The sequence below is a fragment of the Crocuta crocuta genome, unplaced genomic scaffold (genome assembly GCF_008692635.1).
Source record: "Crocuta crocuta isolate KB4526 unplaced genomic scaffold, BGI_CrCroc_1.0 scaffold1, whole genome shotgun sequence".
Lineage (NCBI taxonomy): Eukaryota > Metazoa > Chordata > Mammalia > Carnivora > Hyaenidae > Crocuta > Crocuta crocuta.
Genome location: NW_027527930.1, coordinates 2,029,903 through 2,052,387, shown reverse-complemented (window position 1 = coordinate 2,052,387; position 22,485 = coordinate 2,029,903). Strand labels below are relative to the sequence as shown.

The 22,485-nt window shown below is 37.9% G+C and overlaps 1 protein-coding gene across 1 annotated transcript in view; it reads left to right on the top strand.

Moving 5' to 3' along the window:
- The window catches only part of LOC144220466 (transmembrane protease serine 11E-like), a 30,698-nt gene extending 25,451 nt beyond the window's left edge, over positions 1 to 5,247 (top strand). The window contains exon 10 of the mRNA XM_077750700.1: positions 1,641 to 5,247. Coding sequence (XP_077606826.1) covers positions 1,641 to 1,802 — 162 coding nt within the window. The 3' untranslated portion in view covers positions 1,803 to 5,247. The remainder of the gene's footprint in view (positions 1 to 1,640) is intronic.
- Positions 5,248 to 22,485: the final 17,238 nt, after the last annotated feature.

Genomic DNA, 22,485 nt, shown 5'->3' with positions numbered 1-22,485 from the left:
ATTCTGGCTTCTCTGCCCAAGACAAAACATGTATAAATCATCACAATTTCCATCTTATAATGACATAATTCCCCAATTCACCAGTCATGTGTGAGCTAATTAGTTTCAGCAGGACAGACTATCTTTCTCTTTAAAAAAATTTTTTTAATGTTTATTTATTTTTGAGAATGACAGAGACGGAGTGTGAGTGGGAGAAGGGCAGAGAGAGAGGGAGACACAGAATCTGAAGCAGGCTCCAGGCTCTGGGCTGTCAGCCCAGAGCGAGATATGGGGCTCAAACTCACAAACCATGAGATCATGACCTGAGCCAAAGTTAGACGCTTAACTGACTGAGCCACCCAGGAGCCCCGTATCTTTCCCTTTTTGATACCTGCTGGTGGACATCACCTGATGCACCTTGTAAGGCTGTTAGCTATCCTGCTATCTTTTTCCTTCCATTGCTTTATTCTCAGACTCATTTCTTCTTGTCTCTTAAGCAGATTTACATTTTGTTGTCTCTTGAATCTTCTATTTCTTCATCCTAATCTTCTCTACCTTCATATAGGCTTGGGTTTCAATTACCAAAATGTTTTATCTGTATGCTACCTGTGTTTACACTCTTTTTATATCTCCTACTGCATACGAGGCTATAGATTAACACTTACTGGTAACTTGATTTAAAAATTACAACATATTCCAATTTCAGTCATTATTAGTATTAGTTAATGTTTTTACATAAACAAAAGAAAATGCAGAAAGAAGTTAATATAATGCAGAGGGGAAAAGCTGAATGTCTGGATTAGAGCACTCTGGATTCAAATTCAGTTCTCCACTGAATACATGTGTCATCAGGCAAATTACTTAATTTCTCAGAGTTTTGATTTCCCTATTGTAAAAATGGAGAAAATGAAACCTCACTCCATATTTTGTTGTCAGAATTAACATGAGTTAGTAAGGTAATATGTTAATTAAGAGCTCCATAGAGCGCTGAACACTTAATGGCTGGTCGGTACTAAAGACCCTAGGATTTTGAGGAAAAATCAGCCTGTACCTTGTTTTTCTGAGCTGTATAAAGAAACATCCCTCAGGAGTTCACAAGGCATAAACAGTTGGAATTAGTGGTTTTAAATATGTATTTACTAAGTTCTGTTTTATGCCAGGCTCTATGCTAAGCACTTTATATTTACTGTCTTGTATAATCTTCAAAATTATCATCAGAGGTAGGTATTATTAGGAGCCTTACAAATATGTAAATTAAAGGTCTTAACCAGCTGGAAGAGCCAGACTTGAGATTTAAACCCAGGTGTCCGACTCTAGTGTCTGTCCTTATATCAGTAATAGACTCTTCACCCTTCTTTTGGGAGCTATGTCACACAGATAAAGAATATGAGGAATTATTTTCTCAGATGTACCAGATAAGAGTTCTCTTCTCCAAAGTGATGGCACCTTTAATCTCAGTGCACCGACCTCTGAATCTAAGCCAGTGCTGCAGGTGCTGGATCTCCTCCCTTATGTGAATTACTGACACAGGGCATCACTTCTGCATCTGAGCGCACTGAGTTTTGAAAACTGCCCCTTTCATTAAATTCAAGTTAGAAAAATAACAAAAACCGCTTTAATGAACTGAATTATTAATCACCAATCTCTCTCTTCTCCTGTAGGGTGACTCCGGAGGACCACTGGTTAGTCCAGATGCGAGAGATATCTGGTATCTTGCTGGAATAGTGAGCTGGGGAGATGAATGTGGGCAACCTAATAAGCCTGGTGTTTATACGAGAGTGACTGCTTTCCGGGACTGGATCCATTCCAAAACTGGTATCTAAGAGAGAAAAGTCTAGTAGAATGGAACACATTTTTGTGTCTAGGCTGTTCTCAAAGATGCAGAATGGCAGAAGTCTCGCAGGTCGCTCGGATCTGACCCATCTAACTAATCCGTTTGTTTGGTGCATGTATTTCCTTGCTAGCGCTGCTCCACACTGAGCGTCCTGCTTCTGCCAGATAGATTCTGTCCCAATGTGCATTCACTTGTTTTCTAGAAATATTCTCATCGAAATTTTGGCTTGTTGATGTACATTTCTTATGCATATATACAATTGGAAGCGATTCCTTCTTTCATTTCCCCAGCTTCTCTCATCTTAGTAAACCTGTTTTCAAGGTGCAGGACAAAGGGTGAAAGGAAACGTTAAAAAGGAAAGAATTCTATTTTTATGTACAAAAAAGTATTAGGAGTTTTCTCCTTAAAGGAATGAGGAAAATGATCATATTCATGATGACAGGTCAGCCAAACAGAAAGCAGAATACCAAATACTTAATGATGGAGAAAGAATGGGAATTAAGTTAAGGAAATACAGAGAAACTAAGATACAGTTTTATTTTCATTTCTAGCTAACAACTAGGGTGATAAATGTGGGGACAATTGTGTTTTCCTGTGGCCTACAATAATTATACAGACTCTATATAATGTACTTGTGCTAAGTGAAAGCAAATAACATTTATTTAACCTTGCACTGCTGAAGATATCAATATACTGTAACGAAAACATCATCCATTTACTTGATATGATGATAGTCCATGAAGAAGGGGAAGATGGAAAAATACCACTACTCAATTCTTTTAAACATCACCACTGCAAATTCTTTTAAAATCTGAGGTTATGAAAATTGAGAACAACCAGTATACCTTATGTATTAAGATTTGTTTGTGGTTGAATAAAAGAGAATGAAGAGAGAATCAGTATTTAATGAAATGGGACTCTCACAAAGTGCTTGTGTCATGTGTTTAAAGCTTTTCCAGCTACAAAGCCTTGAGGGGAATCAGGCCCAGGTGTTAGTGGATAGTTGTAGTCACACAAACGGAGGTCAGACCTCCATTTTGAGATGATTACACATCTTTGCCTGCTACCTGCTTTCCCAGCCCGTGCTTGGGCCCCTGGCCTCAGACTTCTCTGGGCTTGGATGGAAGATATCCCAGGAGGTCATCCTGGAAACAGCCTCCCTTCTCTGTCTAGAATGGCACTGAATTGCCAACTACTTCCATACAAAACCGAAAAATAAAAGCCAAGTGCCAGCCATTTTCAGAATTCTACTTTCGGTAATTTACTAAGCTGTGAGAGACATAACACACAAGTGATCTGCCATTATGAAGTTAGAACTCATGCCGTGTCAATGGTGAAATTTCACTAAACTTTTCATTACCCTTACCTCCTTGTATACAGCTAGTCACCCAAATTCTCTATTGGGCCATAACCAGTTTGAAAACCACCATCAGTAGGAAAAATGCGACTTCTACTGACCCAAATAGTGTTAGCATGTGAACTGGTAAAATTTAGGCACTTGGCTGAAATAAGCTGAAAACTGACATGAATTGACAGTGTTTGATATTTTGCACAAATTATTTTTGTTTCATTTAATATTCTGAAAAAAATAAAATTTGAGGCGAGTGATGAGTTTTAAACAAAGATTTAAGTACATTTCAAACTAAATTACTCTCAGTGTTTCATTCAAAATTGATCTCCCTGTTTCAGTACCTTCCGTAGTTGGGCCTCTAGATGGCGCCTGCAAGCTGTGGGAAGATAGAAAAAGATGTCTGGATCTTCAAGTGGTAAACATGGTAGTAGAAACTCTGTTTGAGGGTCTTATAAAACCAAAAGAATACAAGTCCTCTCTTTGAAGGCATTTGATTTATAAATGAGTACATGTAAATTGACATCATGATTAATATTTCCCAGACTTCTAGAGGTGAGTTTCCAAACTAAGAATTTATAACGTGTGATGTGAGGCATTTCTTCTCCAAGCCAACTGGAAGAGATTTAAATTAAGGAGAAATGTTAGAAGTTTAATGTTAATGGCACCACAGGCCTCAGAGAAATACTTTTTATACTTTCTTTTACAAAATTAGACAAACAGAGGTTGGGTCACAGTGAAAATATGAGTAGTAGTTCAAACTTTAAGTGCACAGAAAAATAGGTAATATGATGTCATACTTTTAAAATAACTTCTTTTGAAAGATAACATATAGAGGGTTTCAGCATTTTTGACCATGTCTATTTTAACTATGCCATTGGAGAAAGTTAAGAAACCATAACTGGAATAATATTTATTAATTGTACAAGTGGTAGGGAGTTCTTTTTATATCTTTTATCTCTCTTCCCACAGTACCTAGGAAAGTACTCTGTATGTCATAGTCTTTCAATAAGTGTTGCTCTATATTTTTATTATGCAGAAAACACAGCTGTATTATTGTTTACACATTGACTTTAAGAAGTAATCCAGATTTTACATTAACTGTGTGATTTAAGCCAGGTGATTAAACACTCTAAACCTCAATATACTCACTTATAAGACAGGGATAACAATATTTACCTCAAATACTTGATTGTAGATATTAAAATGAGGTAAGATTTGAAAGTGCTTAGTAGAGTTCTTGGAACATAGTAGGTGCTCAAGAAATGGCAGCTATTGTAACTATTAATGTAATTAAACTACAATCTTGTTTTAAACAATTGGCACTTGATCATAATAGCTTGAATAGACGTTTTTGAAATGAAGAGATAATTAGAATAATAGAATGGGCTGATTTCTTGTTTAGTGATGACTTCTCCTGGAAGCCTTCCTTGACTCCCTCAAGTGAATATAACATCCTCTTTTCTGAAATCCTTACCATCTAAAAAATACACTTGAAAAATTTTTTCAGATAATCATAGATTCACATATAGTTGTAAAATATAATACAGAGAGATCCTGTGTATCACCTACCTAGTTTCCCACAATGGTAAACATCTTGCTTAGCTATAATATAATATCACAAAGTTGACATTGACCATCCATCAGCCTTATTCAGATTTCCCCAGTTTCCAAAACATGCAGTTATGTGGGTATGTGTGTATTTAATTCTGTAATTTTATCACATATGGATTTATGTAACCACCACCATAGATGAGGCACAGCATAGTTTGATCTCAAGTATCCCTCGAACTACCCATAGCCACCTGGCTCCTTCCCTATCCCTGTTCTCAGTCTCTAACTCTTGGTACCCATTAAACTGTTCTAAATGTTTATGATTTTGTCAATTCAAGAATGGTAATGGAATCATACTGTATGAAACCTTTAGAGGTTAGCTTTTTCACTCAACATAATTCCATTGGCATCAATCCAGACTATGTGTGTCAATAGTTCATTCTTTCATTGCTGAATAGCATTCTACGGTATGGATGTACCTCAGTTTGTTTAAGCATTCACTCATTGAAGGGCATTTGAGTTGTGTACAATTTTTGACCATCATGAATAAAGCTACTATAACATTTGTGTGTCGGTGTGTAGATTTTGTGTTCATTTCTTTGGGACTAATACCCTAGACTGCATTAATGGTCATATGGTAAGCACATACTTAGCTTTTAAAGAAAATGTTATATTCTTTTCAGCTGGCTTCTTACCATTTTTTTTAACTTTTCTGTACCTACACTCTCTCCTCACGTTTTCTAAAACGTTTTTTTAAGTTTATTTATTTTCAAAGAGAGACAGAGACAGAGACAGAGGATAAACATGGGAGGGGCAGAGAGAGAGAGAGAGAGAGAGAGAGAGAATCCCAAGCAGGCTCTGTGCTGGCATGGCAGAGCCTGACATGGGACTTGATCCCATGACCTTGAGATCATGAGCTGAGCTGAAAACAAGAGCTGGATGCTCAACCGACTGAGCCACCCAGGCATGCCTCGCCATGTTTTTTAGATATGTGTGAGTAGACCTGATTTCAACAACTAGACCATAAGCCCCCTTGGGTGGGGACCATGACCGTTCCATTTTATAAGCTTTGTAGTTCTTAGGAAAGTATAATATTTATGGCACATACTCAATAAAGATTTATTAAGTAAACATTGAAGACAGTAATAAAAGGAAGCAAACAGCAATACATGAGAAATTTTACAAAAAGAATTACTTTGGGTTGAAAAAATGAACAGTATTGCCTTCATGAATGCATTATGCCATAATTTTTTATTTCTGGATTTTACTACAGTACCTCCAAGTATCTCATATTGCTTGATATATAATCTTGCTATCCACATTCTCCCACATGGTATACAATCAAATACAGACTAAGAGACATGGATTATATAATGATCTTATCCTTGTGCCTGTTTATTTCCTGATACATAATGTATTTGATGACTTTCTAATGCATATGTATCAATTTCTACACTGTACTAGTGGAGTGGATTCTAGTACAAGGGTATACATCATATGTACTTGTTGGTATTAATTTTTATCACCCTGACTATAATTTTTTTGCCCTAATAACATTTTTTATTGTACAACTCTCAAGGTGGGATGGAAGACAAGCCTGTGAGACGTAATTAGATGTTCCTTAGTTGACGCCGATCCATTAATCAATACTTTGGCACAGCTGTAGCCAGTTTAAATAAATGCCACTGTCCATCACTGTAATCACTGCCCTGCACAAACCTTTGACTCCTGCTCCTCATTCTTGCTTCACCACCCTATGACATTTGCTTTTTACCACAACCCTGATAAAATCCATATCTCCACCTACTCTTTTTCTATATTGTGCCACTGAACATGTTTGGAGAAAAGTGCAAAACCACACTGACAGGTCTAACTTCAAATCCATGATCACAAACCTCCAGGACACACTCAGGGCTTCCTTACTGTTCACCTTCCCATTCTCCTAGATTTCTTTTTCACATTTTTCCACTCCTCAACTCCCCTATCACCTCCTTCTGCATTCCCAATTCTCCACTGATGATGTTGCTTCTCACTTCCTTCGCTGAAAATTGAAGCATTCTGAAGAAGCCCTCCACCACCTCTATTCGTGTGTCAGCAGCTGCTCCCGCACGCCTGGCTTTCCTACCTGTTGCCTCATGTGCTCTTATTAAAACCCAGTCCCTCTACCCATACACTAGATCCCTAGTAATTTTCTCACCAATGTAAGTAATTCACTCCAACAACTCCATCCTCCCACTCCTATATCAAATTTTCTTTTTGTTATGTTCTCAATCTTAAAACAGACACACACACACCCAAAAATGATCTTGACTCAGCTTTTTCTACCAGTTGCAGCTCCAAGACTTTGCAGGAAAGCTTTTTGAAAAAATCAGTCTATATTTACTACCTGTTTACTACCTCCTATACCTCTGCTTCTGTTATGCCTTAAACACATTTCAATCAAATTTTGGCTCCATAATTTCACTAAAATTGCTCTTCATAAGGACATTAATAGTCCCAGGTTGCTAAATCTAATGGGGAGTTCTCATCTTACGTGTCTCATCCATAGCATTTGGCACAGGTAATCCCTACTTCCTCCTTCCTAGACCTTCTTTTTCTGTCAGGTCACTTCATATTCCCGAGTTCCTGCTACTCTCAGACTTTGTACTCACAGACAGTCTCATTTTCTGGTTGCCACCCTAGTCCTTGACGTCCTAACGTTGGCTTACACCTGGGCTAAGACCTTGTTACTCTTCCTTGGTGATCTCATTCAGTCTCATGGTTTTAAATATCATCTACATGATGACATTTCCACATTTTAATCTCTGGCTCAGACCTCTCTTCCCAAATCCAAACTCCTATGTCCAATTGCCTATTGGTATCTGCATTATTGGCATCTCTATTAAGGTGTCTAATAGCCATTTCTTTTTTTTTTTTTAATATTTTTATTTATTTCTAGGAGAGAGAGAGACAGTGTGAGCAGGGGAGGGTTCAGAGAGAGCGGGAGATACAGACTCTGAAATAGGATCCAGGCTTTAAGCCGGCAGTCAGCACAGAGCCTGACGCGGGGCCCGAGCCCACGAACCGCGAGATCATGACTTAAGCGAAAGTCGGACGCTTAACCGACTAAGCCACCCAGGAGCCCCTCTAATAGCTATTTCTTAAAAAAATGTTTTTTAGAGCTTATTTTTGAGAAAGAGACAGAGCATGAGCAGGGGAGGGGCAGAGAGAGAGAGGGGAGACACAGAATTTGAAGCAGGCTCCAGGCTCCAAGCTGCAGCACAGAGTCTGAAGTTGGGCTCAAACTCATGAGCTGTGAGATCATGAGCTGAGCTGAAGCTGGATGCTTAACAGACTGAGCCACCCATGCGCCCCTCTAATAACCATTTCAAACACAATATGTCTTGTCTCCAAACATGTTGTATTCACTGTCTTCCCCACTTCAGCCAATGCCATTCTTCCAGTTGTTCAGGCCCTAAACCTCTTGGCTTCTCTCTTTCTCTCACATCCCACATCTAAAATTTTCTAGTATCATAATATTCTCTAGAATCTTGTCTAAACTCAAGCTCACTTGTCAATTGTTTAAATTTATCTCTGCTCCTTTTTGAAAAGAATATCATTTGCTACTTTTTCCATTCTCTGAATCTCCAAAATTCCCAAGACTTTAACTTCAGTAGTTCAGTAATCATTTTCAACTATTCTTATTACAGTGGAAGAGAGTTCATCCTGGAAAAATAAGCATGAAAGCATTTGTAACAGCAGAGTAGCTTCCCAAAATCTTTCTTTCCATTTGAGCTTATGCTATTTGTAATTTAGCCTCCTGTTCACGGTTGTCAAGGCCCCTCAGTTAGCCTGCATCTTAAACTGTTCATTTGGGGGGTGCCTGGGGGCTCAGTCGGTTAAGCGTCTGATTTTGGCTCAGGTCATGATCTCAAGGTTCGTGGGTTCGAGCCCCGCATCGGGCTCTGTGTTGAACACCTAGCTCAGAGCCTGGAGCCTGTTTCAGATTCTGTATCTCCTCTCTCTCTCTGACCTTCCCCTGCTCACGCTGTCTCTCTCTCTCTCTCTCAGAAATAAATAAAACATTTTAAAAAATTGTTCATTTGGTTATTGAAATACAGTTGCCACATAATGTTATATTTAGTTTTAGGTACAACATAGTGATCTGACAAATTTATACATTATGCTATGCTTACCATAAGTGTACCTACCATCTGTCACCATATGACACTATTACAATACCATTTATTTCCTATGCTGTACCTTTCATTCCTGTGACTAATTCATACTGTAACCAGAAACCTGTATCTGTAGCTTACTCTCTTTACACATCAATTGGAATAATCAACTTGTCTGGGCATTTAGTGACGGGAATTAGTTCCAGTGTTTTCAACTGCCAAAATTTTTATTTCAAGCTAAAACCTTTTCAATGAACTCCAGTCTCATATAAGTAATTGCCTATTCAACAGCTCTCCATAGACATCTAAAAGCTCCCTCTAATGGAGCATGTCTAAAAATGAGGCCTTGATTTCCAACTCTCATACCTTAGTTTTTCTAAGTGTTCCATCTCAGTGGCATCACCACGACCCAGTTGCTCAGGCCCCAAAGTTCCCACCACATTCAATCCATTAGACTTACAAAATATACCAGATTTTGGCAAGTTTTTACTGCCTTTGCAGTCCAAATAGCCATTTTTCACACCTAGACAACTACAACAGCCTTTTAACTCTCTCTTTCTCCTACTTCACTCTGCCATTCAGTTTCTTGCCTCACAAAGCAGCCACTTGGAGCCTTTTGAAGTATTTGAACACTGTCCCTCCCCTGCTCTCTCTCTGTCTCTCTGTCTCAAAAATAAATAAACATTAAAAAACCCAACCTTTTAATGGCCTTCCAACTGAGCTTAGAATAAAATTCAAAGTTCTCATTACATTCTATAAGGTTCAGTGTTTTACTTTGGACATTACTTCTATAATTTCTTATCTTTCTACTCTTTCTCTAACTCTTCAACTACTTGGTTACTTTGCTGTCCCTCAAGCATTTCATGAATTCTCCTCCCTCCACACTTTGATTTTTGCTGCTTTTCTACCTGGGAAGCTATTTCCCTAAATAGTCATATGGTTTTCCCTGTTCTCATTTCATTCAAGTCTCTGCTCAGATGTTGATCTCTCAGAGAAGACTACTTTGACCATTGTATCTTGTATAATTGCTTCTGTTACTCATTTTCCTTTTACCATACTTTTACATATCTTTATAGCAATCATTTCTACACACACACATACACGCACACACATGTATACACACATACACACACTCACACAGAGTATAATCCTGTATAATCTCATTTTAATTATATCTGCAAAGATTATTTTTCCAAATAAGGTCACAATCTTCTGGAAAGTTGCGAAAATACTAAACAGTGTTCCCTTATAGTACTCACCTCACCATGTCTAATGCAAACATTAACCACAGTACAATTACCAAGAACAGGAAATTAACATTAGTGCAATATTATTAGTTAACCTACAGCCCTTATTTGAGTTATTAAAAAGTGGCAGTTGGGTGCTGAAGGGTATACTAATGATTTCTTTTACTACTTTCGTTACATGCCTAAAACCTCTGGTCTCATCTTTTCAGGATTAAAACTCTTTAAAATTTTAAAGGAAATACAGTAACTTCTTTAGCTCCTAGAGTTTCTTTTTGTTATAACTCATTTGAATACTCTTGGAACAATGGTTTTCAGACCTTGGTGTCTATAAACTTACCAGGGTTATTTGTCAACAATTCGTCTTGGGCCCTATCCCTACACCTATATACAGTTGGGCTGGGGGAGCCTAGGAATCTGCAGTTCAAACAATCATTTGCTGATGGGTCACTCTTTGATGAACATAGGAGTAAAGGCCAATTTGGCAGAAATCAATGTGGTATACTGAAGGGCTTTTGAAAGATCTTTCATCAATTAGCTTTCAACTTGACTTTTTTTAAAATGACTCACACACAAACATGAGTTCTTATATTTTACTATTAAAGCATGCATGCATTACCTGGAGGAACACATAGGTTACCTGTATTTTTTTTTTCCTGATATAAAATGTCATCCTATCTAGTAGCTACATCACGCAAGAGAGAATGGGAACAAGATACAGGATAGAACCTCAACAGCCACAAACCCTGTAAATTATCCTCAAGGCAGTAAAATCAGTCCTATTACAACCCAGCCTCTAGAGGTGGGGAAGCAAATAGCTCACACACACAGAAAACTGTATTGACTCCAGTTAGCACAACACCAAAATGTTTGTACCTTCCCATTTCCCCCCCAATATTATGTAATTCACTATGCAAACATACTTCAACTGTCAGCCCTAACCCTCTTTGGTGCACAAATTCTACATTTACCACCGCCTCTGCTGCATGGTCCTCCTATGTACCTACTGGCCACTTAGAAACTTTGTAGGGCCAATCATATATTCTAATACATTAAGACATGATATTAATAATAGGTCTATTATCTTAATTAATATATTTTTATGTACACATGTAGACTTTAGTAATTAAATTTTGTGACGTTCAAGAAATTCAGAAAACAGGGGCGCCTGGGTGGCTTAGTCGGTTAAGCGTCCGACTTTCGCTTAGGTCATGATCTCGCAGTTCGTGGGTTCGAGCCCCGCGTCGGGCTCTGTGCTGACCGCCAGCTCAGAGCCTGGAGCCTGTTTCAGTCTGTGACTCCCTCTCTCTCTGACCCTCCCCTGTTCACGCTGTCTCTCTCTCCTAGAAATAAATAAAAACATTTAAAAAAATTAAAAAAAAAAAGAAATTCACAAAACATTTTCTTTTTTTTTTTTTTAATAGTTTATTGTCAAATTAGTTTCCACATAACACTCAGTGCTCATCCCCACAAGTGTCCTCCATGCCCATCCCCCCCTCCCCCCACATCCATCAGTCCTCAGTTTTTGTCAGCATTCAAAAGTCTCTCATGGTTTGCTTCTCTCCCTTTCCCCCACCATTTCCGCCCTTCTTCTCCCCCTTGTTCCTCCGTCAAACATTTTCAAAGAAAATAACTTGGAGCAGAAAGCAAGTACGGCTATGCTGTCCTTATCAGCACTAGAATATTTCTCTTGCTAGTTCTAGCACTTCTGGTGGTGGAAATGACCACATATTACTGATTTTCTGGTTTCTTTCTGGTGGTGGAAATGAACACATATTACTGATTTTCTGGTTTCTTTCTGGAAAAAGAAGCCATTTGAGAAGACACATAGGCTATTTTATAGTAGATGCTAAATGACCACATAACATCCATAAATGCAGTTCCTTCTTCTCTTAATATTTTGGGTATTTAATTATTTTTCTGATTAAATCTCTATTTCTTAGGTTTCTAAATTATATTAAACATGGGAATAATGAACCAAAAATTTCCAGAATTTAAATAGGAAATAAATTATTTGCTGAAATGTCACATTTCCAGCAGCATCTTTACATATAGTGAAACATACCTTTTTTAAAAAAGTGTTTTATTTATTTCTGAGACAGAGAGAGAGAGAGAACAGGGGAGGGTCAGAAAGAGAGGAAGATACAGAATCTGAAGCAGGCTCCAGGCTCTGAGCTAGCTGTCAGCACAGAGTCCGACAAGGGGCTCGAACCCACGAACGGTGAGATCATGACCTGAGCTAAAGTCAGACGCTTAACTGACTGAGCCACCCAGGCACCCCTAAACATATCTGAAGAGAGTATGGAGGAGGGTAAAACTGCTGCCTATAAATTGGGAAGAGAAGACAGGATTGGTAGAAAATGGAGAGAAGGGTACTAGGGCTTGACAATAAGAAGCAGATACTAGAATTCAGTTTGTCAAATGTGGTTCAATCTAACTTTACTTTGTAATTGGGCCGACTATCTGCATTAGCTAATTGGCTTTATCCAGAGAAAAATGAAACTTTTTATATCATTGTGACAGGAGTTTGTTTTGCAAATAGGAGCAAGGTGCCACCAAAGTTAGGCTCCTACCTTCCCACAGAAACTGGCAGATGGTGGTGTTATCTCTTACGGTATTTACATTTCACAGATAAGCTTCTAAAGTCTTTGAGGAAGACATTCCTGGATCATAAAGCTGACAAAAGGCTTCTCTAGTTTTCTTATGTAACAAGTACATGCAGAGCAAAAATGCATAATAACTCAAATATAATAGAATTTTATTTCTTGCTCACATGATTGTACAGGCTGGTGTTCCAGATCATCTATTGGTCTCCACAGTGTTCCAGGGACCCAGGATGATTCCACCATGGAGCTCTACCATCCATTAGGGAAACTTCATTCTTTGGATTCAGCCTGCGGAACAAGAAAGTGATCATGGAAGAGGCACACTTGCTTTTGTTAAAAGCCCTGCACTGGAAGTGCAGTACACACCAGTTCTACTCACATACCACTGGAGAGTAAATCTGTCACATATTCACACTAAAGTACAACAGTAGCTGGAAAGTATGCAGCCAGAACAACAAAATCAATTTACTGGATATCTATTAGTCTCTGCCAAAATAATTGTAATACATTTTTTATGGATATTTGAAAATATTTATGTAGGATTGATACCTAGAAATGTGACTGCTGGGTTTTGATATATACTGTAAAATAATCCTGTAGATAGATTTGAACAACCTGAAAAGGCATGATAATCCTACTTTCCTTGAATTCTCTTCAACCTGACATTTTTAACACCCCATCTGATAAATAAAAATAATCTCCTAATTGTTCTAATTTGCACTTCATTAACTATTAGGCTTTTTCAACTCAATTAAGGCAAAATAATTTCCCATAGACTTACTGTTCAATGTACTTCTGTGAACTGTCTGTTTATACTGCTTATTGTTTTTTTTCTACTGGATTATTTGCCTTTTTCATATTGATATGCTGGGTCTCTTTGTATATTATGGAAATAATCTTTTTTCTTTTACACATGCAGTAAGTCCTTTTTTTCCAGTCTGTCATTTCTTTTTTAACTTTTAAAATTAATCATATTGCAGCTCTACATTTTAAGGGTGTTAAACTCAATTTGACACTTTATTTATTTTTTAAACATTTATCTATTTATTTTGAGAGAGACAGAGACCATGAGTCAGTGGGGTAGGGGCAGAGAGAAAGGAGAGTGAGAATCCCAGGCAGGTTCCACGCTGACAGTGTGGGGCTTGATCTCACTAACTTGGGGCTCTATCTCATGAACTGTGAGATCATGACCTCAGACAAACTCGAGTCGGATGCTTAACCAACTAAGCCATCCAGACACCCCTTCCTTTATCATTTTTAGGCTTTGCATCTTGCTTAGCAAGTCTTTTACATTAAAGAATGTATAAAGTTTTCTACATTCTTTATTATTATTATTATTTTTTAAAGTTTTATTTATTTACAGNAAAGTCGGACGCTTAACCGACTAAGCCACCCAGGAGCCCCTATTATTATTTTTTTTATAATTTTATTTTTATTTACATTTAGATTGTAAAATTTACTTCGGTGTGAGTAGACCTCAAAGTTTGGCCTTCAAGCGGTCAGAAAAATATATAAGTGTTTGTTGTTTTTAATGAACACTACCAAAACTACCTTGGATCAAACAAAGAGAAGTTATTAAAAGGTACCAGGAAGACTTGATTATCTTGCAATAATTTTCTTGTATAACATGCCAAACTAAAAAGAATTCTGAAATTAAAATCTCATTTCAGTTGACAAAGGGTGCCAAAATTCTTCCCTGATAGATACTATTCAGTTTAGAGAATGATAGAGAAATATGTTTATATTTTTGCCAGAAACCTAGAAGACAATCATTACATAAACTGAAATAAGTTGTAATTAAATTTTTTTTAATGTTTATATATTTTTGAGAGAGAGAGGGAGAGAATGAATGGGAGAGGGGCAGAAAGAGGGAGACACAGAATCTGAAGCAGGCTCCAGGCTCTGAGCTGTCAGCACAGAGCCCGACACAGGGCTCAAGCTCATGAATGTTGAGATCATGACCTGAGCCAAAGTCAGATGCTTAACTGACTGAGGCACCTAGGTGCCCTGAAATAAGATGTAATTTGTAAGAATTATAAAAAAATAAAGAAATATGCTCAATCCATTATAAAGCAGAAATAATTAAAGCAAATTAAGCATAGCAAAACCATAACATTGGCAAAAACAAGCTTAAACGTATGAGTAATTATAAAAAATATAAATGAGTTAAATTCTTTTATAAGTTAGAGATTCTGTCTCATGAGTTCCTAGAAAATAGACTCTGTGACAGAGATTCATGTATATGTGTTCATAGGATAGTGCTCACTGAAATAGTGTCTCTAAGACAGTGAAGTAAGCAGTCCTGGGAAAAGGAAGAAGTTGCAACAAGGTTTTCAATCAATGCCACACAGAGTTCTGAAGCTGACATAACCCTTTAGACATGACATGCCCTGGCTTCTCCAACATTTCCTAGATTGAAGCAAAGATACTATGGCTTTGAAAACAACTTCCTCCTTACTCATTGGCCAGTTGACACTTTGGTCTGCTATAACAAAATACCATCGACTGGGTAGTCTGTAAACAACAGATATTTATTTCTAACAGCTCTGGGAGCTAGGGGGCCCAAGATCAAGGTACCAGCAGATTTGATACCTGGTGAGAACTCACTTGCTGGTTCATTCACTGCCCTCTTCTCATTATGTCATCACATGGTAGAAGGGGAAAGGGTCTCTTCAGGGTCTCTTTTATAAAAAGTCATCAATCCCATTGAGGAGGGCTGTGCCCTTATGACCAAATTACCAACGTAGACTGCTACAAATACTTTGTACATGAGCTCTCTACATCCTCTCTTACTGGCTTCCTCACTACAGCCCTTCCTTAGGCAGGGTGATCTTCCTAAAACAAAAAATTGATCAGGTCATTCCCAGGTTTAAAATATCTGATAACTGTACCTTGGTTTTAGGATTAACAAATCCTTAACATGGCCTATCAAACCTAACAGGATCTGGTCCCTGACTATCTCGCAGCTTTATTTCAGGCCATTTTCCCTCACTCTTAATGCTAAAAAACACACTAGCCTTCCTTCAGAGGCTCTAGGGGAGAATCCACTCGCTTCTTTTTACAGTTTCTTGTGGCTACCACACACCTTGGCTTGTGGTCACATCATTCCAATCTCTGTCTCCATCTTCACATGCCTTTATTCTCTTCTGTGTGTCCAGTTTCCCATGTCTCTCTCTTATAAGGACACTTGCAGTTGGATTTAGAGCCCTCTTAACTTATCAAGGATGATGTCCCCACGCAAAGGTCTTAACTTAGTCACATCTACAAAGACACTTTTTAAAAAAATATATAATTTGAGGCACCTAGGTGGCCAGTTGGTTAAGCATCTAACTTGAGCTCAGGTCATGGTCTCACAGTCCATGGGTTCGAGACCCGCTTCGGGCTCTGTGCTGACAGCTCAGAGCCTGGAGCTTGCTTTGGATTCAGTGTCTCCCTCTCTCTCTGCCCCTCCCCTGCTTGCTCTCTGTCTCTGTCTCTCAAAATAAAGACATAAAAATTTTTTAAAAAGATATTATTTATTGTCAATTTGGCCTCCATACAAAGAAACTTTTTCTTGATAAGGTAACAATTCCAAGTTCCAGAGATTAGGACCTGATATTTATTGCTGGCCATTATTCAGCCTGCCATACCTTCCACATGAAACCAAAATATATCTCATGCAAATTGTAGCACACAATTTGATTTTGGGGAGCAGGGAGAGATAATGTTTGGAACTGGCAACAAGGAGCAAGGAAATATCCTCTCTACCTATATGGACAGTGGTAAAAGGGATAGGAAAGAAAGAATATCTACCACCTGAAATGGTGGCAAAGAAATCTTTATGCTGGTAGAAAGGCTCCAGTTAGAGCATGAAGGTGATGTTTGGAGAAGAGATTGAGGACATGAAGATTTTGTAGAAATCATGCTGTGACTTCCAAAGAACACCTCTGCAGGCTTTAGAGAGCTGGAGAAAGGAATGAGAAGGACTCATTTTAGAGAATGGGGTGAGCCTGAGCTGGGGGTTTAGAGGTTCCTGAGATGAGTGATGTGAACAGGGAAAAAGGGCAAGAGGGGATTAAACCTGATGGCCTCCAAAGCAATTTGCGGTCAAAGGTATTTGAGAATTCGGTTAATGAGAAAGAAGGTGGGAGGCTCTCCAAGAATATAGGAACCAAATGTGAAAAACATTCAGAAAAACTGAGTTGAATCTTTATCAGAATCAGGTGAGAAAGAATAATCTTTTTTGTAATTGTTATTAGTTACACATAACATATGAATTTATTACTGTTTAAATTAGCAACACTGCCTACAAAAATGTAATCCTATACTTATAAATAAATATGAGGACAGTAATAAATAAATTGCATTCAGTGTGCCATTTAAAATTGGACATTTTTCCATGGAGAAATATTTAGGTAGGACCAAACAGGAAACCAGGAATGAAAATCTTCCTATTCAAGTGAAATAATTCGGTGAAAACAATTAGGATATCTATGTCAAAAAAAAATTATAAGAGAACTCAATTGCCATTTGTGACTGCGCTCTGAAAACCAAACCAAACCATACCAAAGCAAACAAAACTCATGAAATAGTATAAAAAATAAGTATTTTCAGAAAGCTGAAAATATATTGCAAACCATAAAGAAATTATAGTTTTTATAATTTGAGTAGTTCTTTCTACAAAACTTGGTAAGTATTTGCAACTAAGAAGAAATTTAAAATGTTTAATGGTATGAACAAAATCACATTTATCCACATAAATGTATTTATATATTTACAGCTATAAAGATTTGAAAGTAGAAGTTTGACCATCAACAGTGTATATAAAGTTTTATGTTTTGTTAACAAGGAAATAATGAATATTCATTTTCTTTTTATGAAAACTCTATGTGAAAAGTACATAGAATATGTACCTGTTGTACATTTCAGTTTTCTTGGAAAAAGTCATTTAGTTTTATAATAACAGTATCTAGGTGTGTTAAAAACATACTTGATTTCTTTTATCACATGTAATCTCTTCAGGTGGCAGATAGATTATTTTCTCTATCTTTTATATTTATCTCCATAGCACCTTATAAGGTGCTCTGCAGTATAGTAAACTTTTAGTACATATTGTTGACAGGCTCTTTATTTTGCTTTCAAAAAGAAATGATTCCTTTTTTAATGGCTTATATATTATTCTTTTTCCAGAAATTTTCTGTGGAGTATAACACATATAGAAAAGAATACAGGGGTTCCTGGTTGGGGGGGGGGGCTCAGTCGGTTCCGCATCTGAATCTTGATTTCAGCTCAGGTCATGATCTCACAGTGGTGAGATGGAGCCCATTTGGGGCTCTGTGCTAGGCTTGGAGTCTGCTTAAGATTCTCTCTCTTCCTCTCCCTCTGCTCCTCTCCCACCCTCTCTTTCAAAAAAAAAATACAGAAGACAAATGTACAGATCAATGAATTGTCGCAAAGCCAACACTCATTTAATTGCCACCTAGTCGCGAAAAGTGCATTGCTAGCCCCCCACAAGCCATATCCCATCCTCCCAGCCCCCCAAAAAACTTTCTGCCAAGCAATGTGCCTTCTTCCTCTAAAAACCAAACGTTTCCCTAGACTTTTAACTTTATAATCTAGATCTAAGTGTTTGAATATCACAGAAATGAATAGTACATATTATTTTGTACCTGATTCATTTATTTTTAAATTTTTGAGAGAAAAAGAGAACAAGCCAGGGAAAGGAGGACAATAGAAAGGAAGACAAGAGAAAGACAGAAAATCTGAAGTGGGCTCCGCGAGAACAGCAGAGAGCCCAATGTGGGGCTCAAACTTAGGAACCATGAGATCATGACCTGAGCCAAAGGCAGATGCTTCCCTGACTGAGCCACCCAGGAACCACTGTATCTGATTCTATTATTTGTGAGAGTCATCTATGTTTCCGCAGTATCTGAAATTCTTTTACTTAAATTGCCATAGAACATTTTATTGTATGAAAATGCCACAAAGTACATGGTACCATTCTATTACTGATGGACGTTTGGATTGTTTGCACATTGGAACTATGCTGAATGATGCTGGTGAGAATGTTCTTGTGTATGGCATGGTGCACATATGTGGTAAGTTTAGAATAGGAGTGAAATTGGTTAGGTTATAAGGCATGCACAAATTCTGCTTTAATAGACACTGCAAAACCATTTCCCAAAGTGGCTGCACCAATTTACACTCCCAAGAGCAGTGATTACGAAGCTCCTCTTCCTCACCAACTCTTGGCATTATTATTACTTGCTTTAGTTTAAGCCAAAAATGGTCAATATACAGTGGCTTTAGTTATCATTTCCCTGATGACTAACAAAATTGAACATCTCTTCTTCATATGGTTATGAACTTTGTATATCTCATTTTTTTCCTGAAGTGTCTATTGAATTTTTTTCTTCTCTATTGGGATGTCTGTCTTAAAAAAATTAAATTATAGTAGTGCTTTATCTATTTTAGACATAATTTTTTTGTCAGAAAAATGTATTGCAAAGGTATTTTCCATTATGTGGCTTGCCTTTCACATTCTTTTAAAAAATTTTTTAACTTTTACGTTTATTTATTTATTTTGAGAAAAAGTTTAAGTGAGAGACTGACAGAGAGAGGGGGAGAGAGAGAATCCCAAGCAGACTCCTTACTGTCAGCACAGATCCCCAGCAAAGAGCTTGATTCCACAAACTGCGAGATCATGAGCTGAGGTGCAATGAAGTCTTTTGCTCAACTGACTGAGACACTCAGGCACCCTGCCTTTCACATTCTCAATGACTCTTTTGACAAATAAGAGTTCTAAATGTAATCTAGTTTATCAATTTTTTCTTTTACAGTTAATACTTTTTGAGTACTCTTTGTGTAAAGACCTTGCTTTCTTCAAGATCATAAAGATCTTTCCTAAATTATCTTCTAAAAGATTTATTGTTTTACCCTTTACATTCAGATTTATGATCTCCCTAAAGTAGAAAGCAATATAGTAGTCAAATATCTTTTTATTCCATAAAAATATCCAATTTTAGACATAGAGCATATAGGATGTTGCCTTTCAAAAGTCCAACTCCACCCATGGTAAAGGTTACCAACCACTCTTACTTACAGCAGGTCTGGATTTTATTTTTTTACCCTGTTTCTTTGATACTGTCAGATGCCTCTTCAGCTTTTAAGACTCCCAGAATCCTTTTTCAGAAACAGCAACTCCAAATAACAGGTTAACTTCTTTGGGTTTATCTTCACCTAGATCTTGCCCCTGGAATTCTTCATTGTCTTGTTAGCTCTATGATTGCTTCAAAAGAATTTTAACTATATATTTTATTCATCTTTCCTACTATAATTATTAGAAGCATTGGTCTAAATTGCTTAATACATCATCACTGGAAATTCTCATCCCATTTATTAAAAAAAATTAATGTTGACTTTACTCTTACTATATGTGTGGTCTTTGATAAGTATTTTCAACCCTGTGAAGTTCAATTTCTTCATTTGTAAAATGAGAATGATAGTACCTATTTCAGTTATTGAAAAACTTAATATGAAATAACGTATATAAAAACATTGGAAGAGATGATATAAGGCAGGTATATTTTCAGTAAGTGGCAGCTGTTATTTTTGTTATATGATGATAATAATAATTACTAAGATTAATAATTGTTATATGATGATGAGAATAGCAGTACTTTTGCATAACTCTATCACACTGCCCTAATCTTTTTTTGATATTGTTGTTCTAAATAAATTTTATTATTTATTTATTTATTTAAATCCAGGTTAGTTAAAATATGGTGTAATAATGATTTCAGGAATAGAATTTAGTGATTCATCACTTAGTTATAACACCCAGTGATCATCACAAGTGTCCTCCTTAATGTCCCTTATTCCTTTAGTTCATCCCCCATCCAACACCCCTCTAGCAACCCTCAGTTTGTTCTCTGTATTTAAGAGTTTCTTATGGTTTGTCTCCCTCTCTGTTTGTATATTACGTTTGCTTCCTTTCTCTTATGCTCATCTGTTTTGTATCTTAAGTTCCACATATGAAAGAAATACTACCTTTGTCTTTCTCTGACTTATTTTGCTGAGCATAATATACTCTGGTTTCATCCATGTTGTTGCAAATGGCAAGATTTAATTCTTTTTGATTGCTGAGTAATATTCCATATATATGTATGTATATATACATACATACATACATACCACATCTTCTTTGTCCATTTATCTGTCGAGGGACATTTGAGCTGTTTTCATACTTTGCCTATTATCAATAGTGCTGTTATAAACATTGGGGTGAATGTACCCCTTTGAAACAGCACTCCTGTATCCTTTGGATAAATACCTAGTAGTGCAATTGTTGAGTCATAGGGTAGTTCTATTTTTAATTTTTTGAGAAACCTCCATACTGTTTTCCAGAGTGGCTGTACCAGTTTGCACTCCCACCAGCAGTGCAGAAGGGCTCCTCTCTCTCTGCATCTTCACCAACATCTGTTGTTGCCTGAGTTGTTAATTTTAGCCATTCTGACAAGTGTGAGGTGGTATCTAAAATGAACCAGAAAGCAGAATGAAACTCGAATAAAATTACATCCAGTTTCCCCTAGAACTTCCGTACACTAAGCAGGTGGAAGAACTTGTGCTGTTCTTCCAGGGGATGTGCTTGGAAGGTGCAGCTGGGTGTGGCTTGGTGTAACAGCTCTGTTCTCCAGTAGTTGGCTCTGCTTAGCTTACTGGGGTGGATCAGTGTGGTGAGCATGCACTTGTGCATGTATGTGCACGCATGGGAGAGGTGGGGTTGGTTTCATCCAGCTCCCTAGTCTCTGGTAGAGGAACTTTATACTCTCACTACCTCTGATCAAACACCCCACCTCTCCTTTGTCTCAGGCCTCCATCCACTCCCTGACTCCACCCTGTCTGTGTCCAAGCCCTCAGCCTGCCAGGTGGTACCTCCCTCCAGAGTTTTATCTCTGATGGGGTTGTGTTTCAAAACCCCATACTTCAGAGATCTCTGCAGCCTGGACCTGTGTTGACTCTCTAAGGGAGGGCTTTGCTGAGCAAAGGCAGGGTGCTAGCTTGTCTCAGAAAATGTTCATGTGGTTGTACAGTGGCAGAGGTTCAGAGATTATAGCAAATCACAACACATAGCTGGTGCCAGATTTCACCACACTCTGATCTTTCTGTCCCAATACCAGCAAACATGGCTGTTCTCTGGGGTCCCCTGGGACCTTTGCCTGTGTGGGGACCATATTGTCTCTACCAAATGCATCTCAAGCAGGGGAACCACTTCTCCCTATGTGGCAAATGGACCCCTCAGACCCTGCTGCCTGCTCCTGGGGAGTTGCCCTACTTCCTTACCTGAGGACTGCCAGACACCGGGTTCTGGAACTTCAGGCTCTGTACTCCACTGTGTTTAGAATCTTGGTGTATTGAAACGTCCTCCTTTCTTCCTGTCAGTGGTTTGGGGCAACAGATTTCTTGTTCATTCCCCTACGAGTGCCTTCACTCTTTCTCTCTCTTTCTTTCCAGCTCCTTTCAGGCGAGTGTTTTTCCTGCACTTCTCCCAATGTGCTGCACTCTCCCCATTTCTCTGTCCTTCCTCTGGAGAAACATCTCCCTACCCTCTATGGCTTTTCTCTCCCCCAATTCACCTTTCTGCACCCTGTACCTTCTGAATTCGGTGGTTCAATGTATGCAGATGACTGTGTTAATCCAGATCAAATTCCGAGGTGTGCAAAATGGTTTGGTGTTGATTTAGCTGCATTTCAGGTACAAGACAGACTGAGGGTCTGCATGTTAC